At 44.8% G+C, this 12,318-nt stretch overlaps 1 protein-coding gene and 1 pseudogene across 1 annotated transcript; one reads left to right on the forward strand and one right to left on the reverse strand.

Annotated features, from left to right (window-relative positions):
* Positions 1-423: 423 nt before the first annotated feature.
* LOC144347838 (uncharacterized) lies at positions 424-792 on the forward strand. Its single transcript, XM_078007499.1, has one exon. The coding sequence runs from the start codon at positions 424-426 to the stop codon at positions 790-792; it is 369 nt and encodes a 122-aa protein (XP_077863625.1).
* An 857-nt stretch (positions 793-1,649) lies between these two features.
* LOC144347841 (uncharacterized) lies at positions 1,650-11,722 on the reverse strand (annotated as a pseudogene).
* Positions 11,723-12,318: the final 596 nt, after the last annotated feature.

Below are 12,318 nucleotides of genomic sequence, written 5' to 3' on the forward strand. Positions count from 1 at the left end.
TAAAGGGAGTTGGATCGGCACAGATGTTGCTATAAAAGAAGTCAAAGTCAGAAATGCCAGGCTTCTGCAAGCAACTGTTAGAAGAGAGATCCAGGTGTATAGTAGAATCAGACATCCGAACATCGTTCAACTGATGACAGTTGCTACAGAGAAAACTAGTATATATATTGTGTCGGAATATATAGATGGAGCAAATATGGAGGAAATTTTGTTCCGTGAGATTGATTTCAATAGCCCAGAAATCGTATATTGCTAAGCAACTTTGTCAAGTCGTAACTTACATGCACAATGCTAATATAATTCACCAAGACATCAAACCTGCCAAATGTACTAATATCTCGTGATACATTGAACACCAAGCTATGTGATATGGGAATTAGCAAAGTTAAACAAGTGCACAAAACTCTTCAACTAGGCACAAGTATGGGGCTTCCTGGTACTCCTTATATGGCACCAGAGTGCCTGCTTCATCAAAGCAATGGTACAACAATGTCAGATATGTGGTCTGTTGGAATAACCTTACTAAAACTGTACACTGGAAAGGATGCTTGGGCTTTTGATGATGATTCGCAAATATCTGAAGGTGACAATGCTGGAAATAGCGATGCAATAGCTGCTACAAAAGAACCACTGTATTCAATGTTGCAAGGAGGAAACAAACCAAGTTGCCTAAAGCTCTTGTCATCACATGCATATATCCATGATATGTTGGCTGTGAATATTGATAATTGTTTGGACTATGACCCCAAAAAAAGACCAACAGCCTTATTGATTTTACAGAGCATTATTTAAGCATGTCCCACTTTACATAATATTAATATCACTTCTGATTCACTAGATATTTTACTTTAAATTAATCAACATGAAGCCTATGGAGAACCGAGTTGGCAGTCAGTTTATTATGCAAATTAGTTGGGGGCAGCCATAGTGTGACATAATATCCTCCGATATGAAAATATCAAAAATGATTTCCATTGTAACTTCATAACTATTTAAGAAACTTCTAAGTAACTTTAAAAACTATTAGTCCTAGGTAAATTTTAGTCAAGTTATTGTTTGCCATTCAAAACTTGAATATCCAGAAAACTTCTATGCTGATATTCTTCTAACTTGGTATTGTTGGTGTACAAGAGCGTTTCAGTGTTTAACTAATTGTGAATGCAATATACTTTAACGTGTTATGACTTGTTTTAAAATAAACCTTTAAGTAGTTTTTGTACTGCTGCAGAAACATCCAATTTGTTTGTTGCTTTGTTTATAGCAATGCTATTTTGCGGTTTGTATACCTTATACCACAGTGAATTCTCTAACGAGTTTGTGTTTATAATTTTTAGATCTATGAATAGTTTTCACAGACATTAATAATGTTGCATAAACAAGCCAGGAAATCAGGCTCATTTTCATGCTGTAATTGGTATGTACTATTATGAACTGCAGCATTGGATTGGGTGTACATTGCTTCATCAGATGCTGCATTTGTTGCTAGGAAAAACATTTCACCAGAAAATATATTCTGGGGTGTATTATATAGTTCATCATATTGCTGTACAACTTTAAAATGCTCCATGTATTCTCAAACTATTATGCCGATAGTATCCATAGTATATTGGTTGTAAGGAGGCAACAGTAGAATTCTCTGTTCCAAAGTCTCATCTAATGACCCTTGGAACAAATCCAGTCTGCCTCACGCAGTCAAGATAATAGTGTGCAACAATTGCCAGACTGTTGTTACTTAGAGATACTTCCAACCATAATATTCTTCTGCTGAAACCATTAATCACTCCATGGACTGCAAACCCAAAAGGTTTTAATTTATCATATCCGTCTATGTGCCAGATAAAATTTGGTCCGGGTGCATCATCCTGCGCTTTTTACGCCGCTCTACACCATCTGGGTCAACAAGACATAACAACTCAAGTACAATGTCTTTGTTAACAGCCAATCCATATTTCAACTTCAACCGTTTCCACATTGACCTGTAGCCAATACACTTTCCACTTCCATTTAGCTATTGTTGTATAGCTTCTAATACATTATCTAAATGCAATAAATTAACTGTCTGTCTTCTTCTCAAGCCAAACTTTCTCAGAAGACGTTTTAAGTGTCTCAAGCTAATAACAATACCTTATGAAAAAAGAAAATATTGAAAAATAAAAATCATTAACTGGATTTATATCATAATACCATTATAAAAATGATTACACATGTCATTACTTCATAAAATGATATTAGATTGTTTCATTTCTACACAGAATGAATTGATCAATATGAAGAACATTAACTTATACAGTAACTATAATTAATGAATTGTATATACCATGACAAAGTGCAAGAGAAGCTAATATTTCTTGGTTAGAATAGCAAGCATTAAAGTAATCTGTTATCAAATTCTCTCTGGCACCGTTGTGATGTGCACCATTAGATGCAGGTGTGTACTCTGGTAGCATACTTTCAACATGGCCAATAATGAGTACAAACATACATATCATGCAGAGTTGTACCCACATCTGTAATATACAAGAGAGAACTACAAGGGTTAAAGCAGATGTACCTTTTCTAATGTGTACACTCCTTGGAATTAATAAACTTCTGTTATTTTTCATTGAAAATTTTTTTGACAAAAGTCAACTTCTTTGGAAAGGCGTGTTCTAAACAATACTGACTAATACTGATTTAGGCGAGGGTTCTTCGAACCCGCCTATTCACATAGTTCATACCCACCATAGACTCCGGTCAGTCAAAATGACTATTTTGAACTGTAGGCATTAATCAGCGATTCTGCCGGTGACGGAGAAATAGAATCCAGGTCAGGGGAAGCCCCATGACCTCAAGATTCTTTTACCCCTTACGTCACGAACCCACGTGACCGAGGCCACATGGCAACGCCATAGGCAGCCGTCCATCACTCTGGTTCCTTTCTCTCCGCCTCAAGGACTTAGACCAACGCGACGGAAAGAGTGGGGAGGTTGGGGGGGACCCGGAGTCTATGGTGGGTATGAACTATGTGAATAGGCGGGTTCGAAGAACCCTCGCCTAAATTCACTACGTTCAATTACCCACCATAGACTCCGGTCAGTCAAAATGACTATTTTGAACTGTAGGCAGAGTCAGACACCGATAGGTGGCGGGTTTTTCCGAGCAAACAGAAAAAAAAGGAGAATGATGAAAGACTTTCACCCAGTCCGGGATGAAAAACAAACCCAAAGACCTAAGTTAAGACCCAAGAAGGGTGGTGTCTTACCTTGCCTGTGCTGTCCCAGAAGCAAGAAGCCAATGCTGCTGTGGTGACAGGGTTCAGTGTGCCCGAGAAAGCTAGACCCAAGCCGAACTCGGGGGTGATAAGCTTGAAGTAGGACCGAAACAGTTCGCATGAGGGCGTAGGTCGACAGAAGCGAAACCTGGGAGCTTCCAGGAAGTGCTAGTGGAACAGACAATCTGCCCGCAAAAATGCAGAGACTGACTTATCGCCTATGCGCAGAGGCCCCTGCAGTCGTTCGGGCTGGGTCAGCAAACAAGGCCCGCTTGTCAGGGCCGTAACACAAAAACATGTGTTTGGTTCCCCGTCTAGAAAACCTGGTACGGTTCTCGTAGCAACTCAGCGCTCGGACCGGGCAGAGAAGCAACTCCTGATCTTCCGGACTGACAATATTTGCCAGCCGGGGGATGACGATCGGTTGAGGATCGTGTCCTGGGATATGGTTCTTGGCGAGAACCCGATTTGTGTCTTAGTACAACTTGATCGACCATAAAAGCGGCACAACCGTCCGCAAAGGATAGTGCGTGCCTAGCTTTGATCGGCGCCTACCTGAGGCGAGGGCCAGTAGGAAGACTATTTTCCACATCAAAAAATTGAGTGGTGCTGATTGGAGAGGCTCAAAAGGCGGTCTGCTTAGAGCGGACAACACAGCCGACAAGTCCCAGTTGGGCAGTTCCCTTGCATGGGGTCTCAGCGTCTGGAAAGCAGTAAATAGTCTCCTAATAGTAGGACAATCGGTTAGTCTTGTTCCCGTACGTTTGAATGGTGGGGCACAAGGCCGACCTGTAGCCAACGATCGCTGCGTAGGACAAACCCACTTCGTCAAACAGGTGGACGAAGGAGCCTGCTACCTGGCCAATAGAGGGATGGTATCGATCAATCTCCCTTCCGCTACACTAACCAGTGTATGCTCGCAGCCTAGAAATGTAGGCTGCATTGGTGGAATCCCAGTTCGCCCTGGCCAGGACGTTGGCAGCCCGCTCAGATAAAGCTTTCGTATGGGCGGGTCTAATGAGAGCCTCTATGCGGGTAAGTGATACCCGCTGGGCTCGTGGTAGTGCGCCGTCTGGTTGGGACGGCATGTCCGGTAAGTCCGGAAGCACTGCTGGTGTTTCGACTATCGTTTCCGACAGAAGTGGAAACTAGGCCCTGTTCGGCCAATTGGGTGCAACCAATGATAATATGCAGGTGTGCACCTGTCGAATTCTTCTCCGGTGCCCGGTGGACTAGCGGAAAGGGAGGAAAAGCGTACACAACTAAGTGGATCCGCGGGGTAGCAAAGCGACCCTGGCCCAGGCTCCTGGAGTCAGCAGGAGTGTTACGTACGTCGGGAGCTTGGTGTTCCGGGGTGCGGCAAACGGTCTAACCTTGGACCGTCCACAGCCGAAACAGCCTGGAGGCTACCCACTGGGGTATCAGCCACTTCGTGTTCTGGAGACGGAGTCGCCCTGAAAGGGCGTCGCCAGACTGTTCCTCACCCCTGGAAGGTGGTGTGCGGTTAGCTCCCCCATTGTATTCCAGGCACCAAAGGAGGATTTTGCTCCGCTAGGACTGACAACGATGGGGAATGCGTCCCCCCCTCCTTTTTGAAGGAGACCACCGCTGCGTTGTCTGTGCGGAGCAGGACTCTGTGGTCTCGAACTACGGGTAGAAAGCGTGGTAGTGCTAATTGTACACTGCTCACAGTTCGAGCCGGTTGATATGGTGGTCCCAAAACTATGCAGGAGCCATATCCTTGGGCTTGTTCGTCCAATAGAAGCGCTCCCCAACCCTGGGGGGAGGCATTTGTTACCAGAGTCATACCTGCGGCGAGCGGGTCCAAGGGGGCCCCTCTGCCTGAGGTTGGTCAGTGACGACCACCAGGGCAGGGCTTCCTTCACTTGGTCCGAGATCGAAACCTGCCTATCTAGTTCCCATAGAAGAGCTCGGCGTTATAACAAGTGTTATACCGGGCGGCTGCGTAGTGCGGCCTGGGGAACGACCCTTCGAACCGAGGTCATCATTCCGATGATCCGCATTAGTTCACGGAGGGACACCGAGGGAACGCTGACTAGGCATTCGGCTAGGCTGCTTAGCGCTAAGCAATATGCTTGAAATAGCTAAGCCAAGCTTACCTCTGTGTCAAAACTCCATGCCCAGGGACACCAACTGCGCGTTGGCTCGAGGTGGGACTTGTCGATTTACTAACGAGCCCAACTGGTGAAGTAAATCCTGTGTTAGCCTGATGCGTTTGGCTATTACCCCTTGCCCGGGTTGTTGGTAATCAGTAGTCTGGGTACGGATTGAGGTGTACCGACATCTGGTGAAGCAGCAGCACTACCTGTTTCATCCCTCTGGTGAACACGTAGGGCGCTGTGCCTAACCCAAACGGAGGGGGGCACCGAAGTTCGAATACTTGGCCCAGCTGGGCGATTCGAAGGAGATGGCAACTCGCTAGGTGCATCGGTACGTGCAGGTAGGCCCCGCTTAAATCTAGCGGGGCTAGCCAGTCAAAACGGTGGATGGAGAGAAGAACCCTGAATGGTGTCTCCATGTGGAACCGATCGAGGGGCACGTACTGATTCAGTCTGTCTAGGTCCAAAACTGGACGCCTGCCACTTGTAGATTTGGTACTACGAACACATTTGGGTAGAAGCCTGGACTTAGTTCCGGCTGATGTACCCTGTGTATGGCGTCTTTCCCCTGCAAACTGCTACTTCCTGTCTGATTGCTTCCGCCTTGCGGGAGTCCCCTGGTAGTGCCCAACAGGGGAGACACTGACGGGGGGAAGTGTAGATTTCAGCGGTATGCCGTAAACGGATGTCACCACCTGGGAAGGTCCAGGGGTCGGTCACCCGCCGTCTCCAAACCGGACTACACCGGCGCAATCTGTGTACGACAGGGATGTGTGGCCATGTGTTCGGCAGTTGCAAGGGGGGAGGGTGCTCCCTTCCCCCATGAGGCGAGTTCCCCAAGGCCTGAAGTAGTCACTAAGTTGTGACCTGGCCACTCACCGAACACGTGCCTGTCTCCCCTGGTTGCAGAGGTGAGCGTCAAACATGCTTCCCCTGCTGCCGGGTAGACATCCGCCCAGAGAGGGTGAGGAGCCACCACCTGGCTCTTACCTCCCTGGGGACACGCCACTACCCTTCCCTCCCATGGAAGGGTATAAGCGCTTGCCTCCTGGCTGACTCTGGCTAGCGGGCAACGCCCTAGGGCGTTGTGTTTCCTGTGCTTGGGGTGCCCTCCGCTTGCCCATGGCAGGACCAACTGGCTAGCGGATTCAATCTGAACCCTCTGATTCATTGCACTCTGAAGCTCCGAGACTGTACCCACCATTCCCTGAACAAAGAGGGTGGAGGGTGTCCAGTCTGCGTCACTGAGGTGGGGGGACGTACCCCAGCTCAGCTTGTCGGCGAAAACACGTGCATCTAAGGCCGCGTCTCATAGCCCAGTAGTGGCCCTGGCCAAGTGAGCCAGGCAACACTAGGGGGTGTCGCACGTAGATGTGCGGTGGCCCACCAGTAAAAAAGTCGCCTGGTCTAGGAGGCTGGTGCGTTCTGCCTCCAAGGTCACCAGAGTGCTGGGCACGCATAATAATACGCTCAAGCAACTCTGCCCTCAGGGCTAGATGGGTCGTCCTCAATTGGCAAAGACACCCATGGAACGCAGCTATCCCCCTTTGCCCGGTTTGCCAAATTCGTGGTACCGGGGTCTGGGGAAGGAGCCTTGGAATCCTGTTGGGGGCGTTTTGGTCTCATCCCACGCTATGGGGTCTGATCCCGAAACACACCGACTGGGTAGCGTTTGGTCCAGTGGGAAGTGTTGCCTAATGTTATCCCCACCCGGGGGCCTTAAGCATTACATCCTCCGCGGCTGACCAACGCCGCCCATCAAAACCGTTTGCGTGCTCTGCGCCCCACTCCGCACTCAGACGGACATGGGAGAGATGTGCCGACGGGGTTGCTTTGGATCCCGACGCCCGTGATCCCATAAGCGTTGAAGCAACCTTAGGTGGTCGCTTTAGGATCAAGGGTGGGGGTATATACATCGTATCACTGGGAACGATGATACTCCGCCTCACCCCAAAAGCGTGGCTCACCGAGTCATACAGATGGAAGACTCTGAGGGATCGCCCGGAGTACCGGCTGTATCCAACGCGAGCGAACGCGTCTCCTTTAACTTAAAATATGTGAGAGGGAGCGTGTTCGACTGTGCGTCTCATGACAGGGTCGGTTCCCTCTGGGTACGCCCGTGGGTCAGTAAGAAAGGAGTCAAAACCCACAGCGGGGACCGGACACAAGGATAAATTTGTTACCGTTGTACCGTTACCGCGTGACGAACCCTAGCTGGCTGAAAGTGGGGGGGTCAACGCGTGCCCTGCCGTGAAAGCCCTGCCCCGAGATCGGAGACTTGGCTGCCAGCACCCCGTTGGCATTCAGTGCCCGCCGATCCAGAGAAGGACCGGTGTAATTAGCCTGAGCCTATAGTGGGAGAGCCGTGACTGGGAACGGGGGTTCCCCGGAAGAGACGCGTTTGAATGCAAACATGCTTTCGTGTCTCTTCCTGCTCGCCCACCGAGGGGACACAGTGGAGACAGCTCGCTCCGACTGCGTCTGATCTACCCGGCCTGCCAGGGACACAATTGCCCCGACAGTCCTTCGACCAAAGCCCTCAACTCGGAGGCAAACTCGGCGCCGTGTGAGGAAGGGTCCACGAAGAGACCCGCAACGGGCCCCATAGGAGGAAAGCCTCCAGAGGCACAGCCTCGCTGCAGCCGGTAAAATCGGGTAAAAAACACCGCCTGAAAAAACAGACTGTGAGGATGCCCTCCGATCAGCGGGGGAGACCGAGAAAATATTGGTACCTCCGCCGTCGGGTCTCTTACTCGACGTCCCGGTACATGAAGTACCGGTAGCCGAGCGTGAGGACTTTCCACTCATGCAAAACACGCAACTCACTTTAACCGATTTGTTTACTGGACGCGCGACCTTGCTGTGACGCGGTCAGTGTCAGCGATTTTGATGGCTCTGAAAGAAAATCTCAGGCCTCAGAACTCCAGTGAAAAAAGCACGCTTTCACGCAAAAACCCGGAACCCACACGTAGCCACGACAAAGCATCTCGGATGCGGGTTCTATGCTGGTAGATTCTGAATAAACCACTGTACGGTCGGCTCGAAAGACGAGGAGACCGGAAGAAAAAGGCAGCGAGCCTTGGAGCTGTCATTACATCGATATATTGCTAAATACATTAAAAATAAAAGACGACATGCATGAGGGAGACGAATTACAGTTGTAAAAGGTGCCGCCATGAAATCAACATGTGACTACGTAGTGGCGCCGGATTTTGATTTCTTTGCTGTGAAAAATACTACACACAAAGGGGAAAACGACACGAGGGTAAAAAAAGACAAGGAAAACTTATCCTACCAGCTACCATGTCGGATGCCGAGCAGCGGCAACAACCCAAGCTATAAATCCGGACAGGAAAAAAAGCAGGCGATCCAGCAGAGCTCGCTAGATTTCATCTCCACTCGAGGCGGAGAGAAATTAAGAGTGATGGACGGCTGCCTATGGCGTTGCCATGTGGCCTCGGTCACGTGGGTTCGTGACGTAAGGGGTAAAAGAATCTTGAGGTCATGGGGCTTCCCCTGACCTGGATTCTATCTCTCAGTCACCGGCAGAATCGCTGATTAATGCCTACAGTTCAAAATAGTCATTTTGACTGACCGGAGTCTATGGTGGGTAATTGAACGTAGTGAATTGGTGATCAGTGGCTGTAAATTGTTTCTATAAACATAAATAAAATTTGCAAATATTATCAGGTCATTGAAATAACTAAGTCATTAAAAGTATGTATGTTAAACCTATGTGATCATTTGGACTTTTACTACAAACAGAAGTACAACTTTTTTGAGTTAGCGCCAATTTTGGTGGTACTTAAAGATTCTTTCGTTTTTATTTGTTGTGAGATGTACCGGTAAGTGCATTGTTTCGTATTGAGTATTATGTCGTTAATTTAGTATGTATCGTGTGTGTATTTTGAAACGTAATTACCGTAGTTGTATTTGATTACGGCGTATTTAGGGTATTATGATATTCTTGGTTGTTTGTTTTAACGTTTAATGAGAAATTGGGCAATGAGGGCCTACACAGCATCCGATTTACAAGATATAGATCACGTGACACAAAGACATTATCGTAATGGCGTCCAGTTGAAAACATTCAGAGGATTGCATCGTTAAAGGTTGAACTTTGATACGAAAGGAGTGAATTAACGGTGATATAGAATTGTAAATAATATTGAACTGAGAAAAGAATTTCCAGCCATCACCAACGTGAACACTTGAGTAAATCTATAAATAAAACGACAAGCTTCGTTGATGACGTCAGTAATATAGTAAGATATAATACCTGAACGAACTATAAGCATTACTTATATTAACACATATTAACTGAAAGAAGATTGTTACTGGGACATCAGATGTTGAGACCAACGAACATTAGGCCTTACATCATCAAGTGAAAAAACGTTACGTCATAGATTATGACAACAGCGCCCTCATCGTCTGAACATTGAATATCTTTTGTTTATTATAAATATAGTGTCCTCTTGAATTTGTTTACATTTCGGTCAGTGAATGTTTGTCTAGGGGTCATGCAGAAATTCCCGAGTGGTGAATAGTACCCTCCACACTGAATACCAGATTGATGAGTATTAGCGCCCCTAGTGTTGAAAAAATGTTATTGTGTAATGGGATAGAAACGCTGTAATGAATGCATAGGAAAGATCCACTAATAGCTTATTGTATTTTATTTGATATAATGCAAGTACCATGTTAGGTTTATTGTTGGTTGTTGTATTGAAATTAAATATTTTGAAAAGATATTGAGTCCATGAGTCACTGTTTGTACTAATGACTGTCAACACCGAGCATTAGTGAATTTTGTCTTCTGAACACAAGTGATCCGGACATCCATTTTGTGTGCAGATTGCTTTAAGATTCCAACCCCAAATGTATGTCCTCCTTGGCGGACGTGCATCTTGAAACAGGAAATCACTGACATTCCATACTGGGTTGTGACTATGTGTGTTACACCTACCTTTGATCACATTGACTGTATTGATTCTATAAATTTAAACAGAGAACATAACATTAATTAGGTATGAACTAAGTGATGAATATGGACTACATGAACTATGAAATTAGAAATATGCAGGATAACCACCACTTTCCAGAATAACTAATCCATCCATTTATGGTTACAAAAGTAAGATATCTGAAATACTTTGTTAAATGCTGAATGTAATCAACAGCATCACTTCCACCACTCACCAAGTATGACCAGTTCATCCATTTATGGTTACAAATATCACTAGAATGTTTCTAAAGTAAGATATCAGAAATACCATGAAAAATACTAAATGTAATCAACAGCATCACTTCCACCACTCACCTAGTATGACCAGTTCATCCATTTATGGTTACAAATATCACTAGAATGTTTCTAAAGTAAGATATCAGAAATACCGTGTTAAATACTGAATGTAATCAACAGCATCACTTCCACCACTCACCAAGTATGACCAGTTCATCCATTTATGGTTACAAATATCACTAGAATGTTTCTAAAGTAAGATATCTGAAATACCGTGTTAAATACTGATTGTACTTAACAACATCACTTCCACCACTCACCTAGTGTGACCAGTTCATCCATTTACGGTTACAAATATCACTAGAATGTTTCTAAAATAAGATATCTGAAATACCATGTTAAATACTGAATGTAATCAACAGCATCACTTCCACCACTCACCTAGTATGACCAGTTCATCCATTTATGGTTAAAAATATCACTAGAATGTTTCTAAAATAAGATATCTGAAATACCATGTTAAATACTGAATGTAGTCAACAGCATCACTTCCACCACTCACCTAGTATGACCAGTTCATCCATTTATGGTTACAAATATCACTAGAATGTTTCTAAAGTAAGATATCTGAAATACCATGTTAAATACTGAATGTAGTCAACAGCATCACTTCCATCACTCACCTAGTATGACCAGTTCATCCATTTATGGTTACAAATATCACTAGAATGTTTCTAAAATAAGATATCTGAAATACCATGTTAAATACTGAATGTAGTCAACAGCATCACTTCCACCACTCACCTAGTATGACCAGTTCATCCATTTATGGTTACAAATATCACTAGAATGTTTCTAAAGTAAAATATCAGAAATACCGTGTTAAATACTGAATGTAATCAACAGCACCACTTCCACCACTCACCTAGTATGGCCAGTTCATCCATCTGATATAAATCATGCACGTTACCCAATAGATTAATGTTACTTACAGAAGACGTTACAGACTTCTAATTGTGATGATAGATGTTGTTATCTGCCCCAGTTTCACCAGATATCAAGACGCCGAATATAAGTTGTTACGTGGTGGCCATTGAAATCATCATGGGTGATTGCTGCGCATATATGTGCGCATGTGTTGAGAACGAGGTTCGAAGATGTGCGAAGAAGTGGGAAATGAGAAGTGAGAAGTAAGAAGTGAGAAATGAGAAGTGAGAAATGGGAAGTAAGAAGTGGGAAATGAGAAGTGAGAAATGGGAAGTAAGAAGTGGGAAATGAGAAGTAAGAAGTGAGAAATGGGAAGTACGAAGTGGGAAGTCCCTTCTCGGCTTTCGTAGAAAAGAGTTTCCACCAGAAATATTTATTGAAAAAGTGTTTATCGTCGCAACACCTTGAACAGTAAAACACAATATTGACAAGTGTTCGTAACAGAGACACATTTGACACATTTTAAAATGTATTTACTCTGATAAGATGATGAAAAAATCATTAAAATTATTATTTCTGAAAAAACAAAATATATCAAATGGTGCGTTTCATGATGAGGCACTTTGTACTATTGTACAGTAATCATAACAAACGATAAACAAATCACATAATCAAGTAAGAATGTGTTCATAAATAAATACATTACTAAAGTAAGTTCGAGTGCAACATTTAAGAAAAACAGACATGTATAATTTTTGTAAAAGATATTATCAATC

This window comes from Saccoglossus kowalevskii, chromosome 4, assembly GCF_978046115.1.
Source record: "Saccoglossus kowalevskii chromosome 4, keSacKowa6.1, whole genome shotgun sequence".
NCBI lineage: Eukaryota > Metazoa > Hemichordata > Enteropneusta > Harrimaniidae > Saccoglossus > Saccoglossus kowalevskii.

Coding starts and splice junctions, on each gene's coding strand:
- LOC144347838 (XM_078007499.1), top strand. CDS start 424: ATGGGGCTTCCTGGTACTCCTTATATGGCACCAGAGTGCCTGCTTCAT.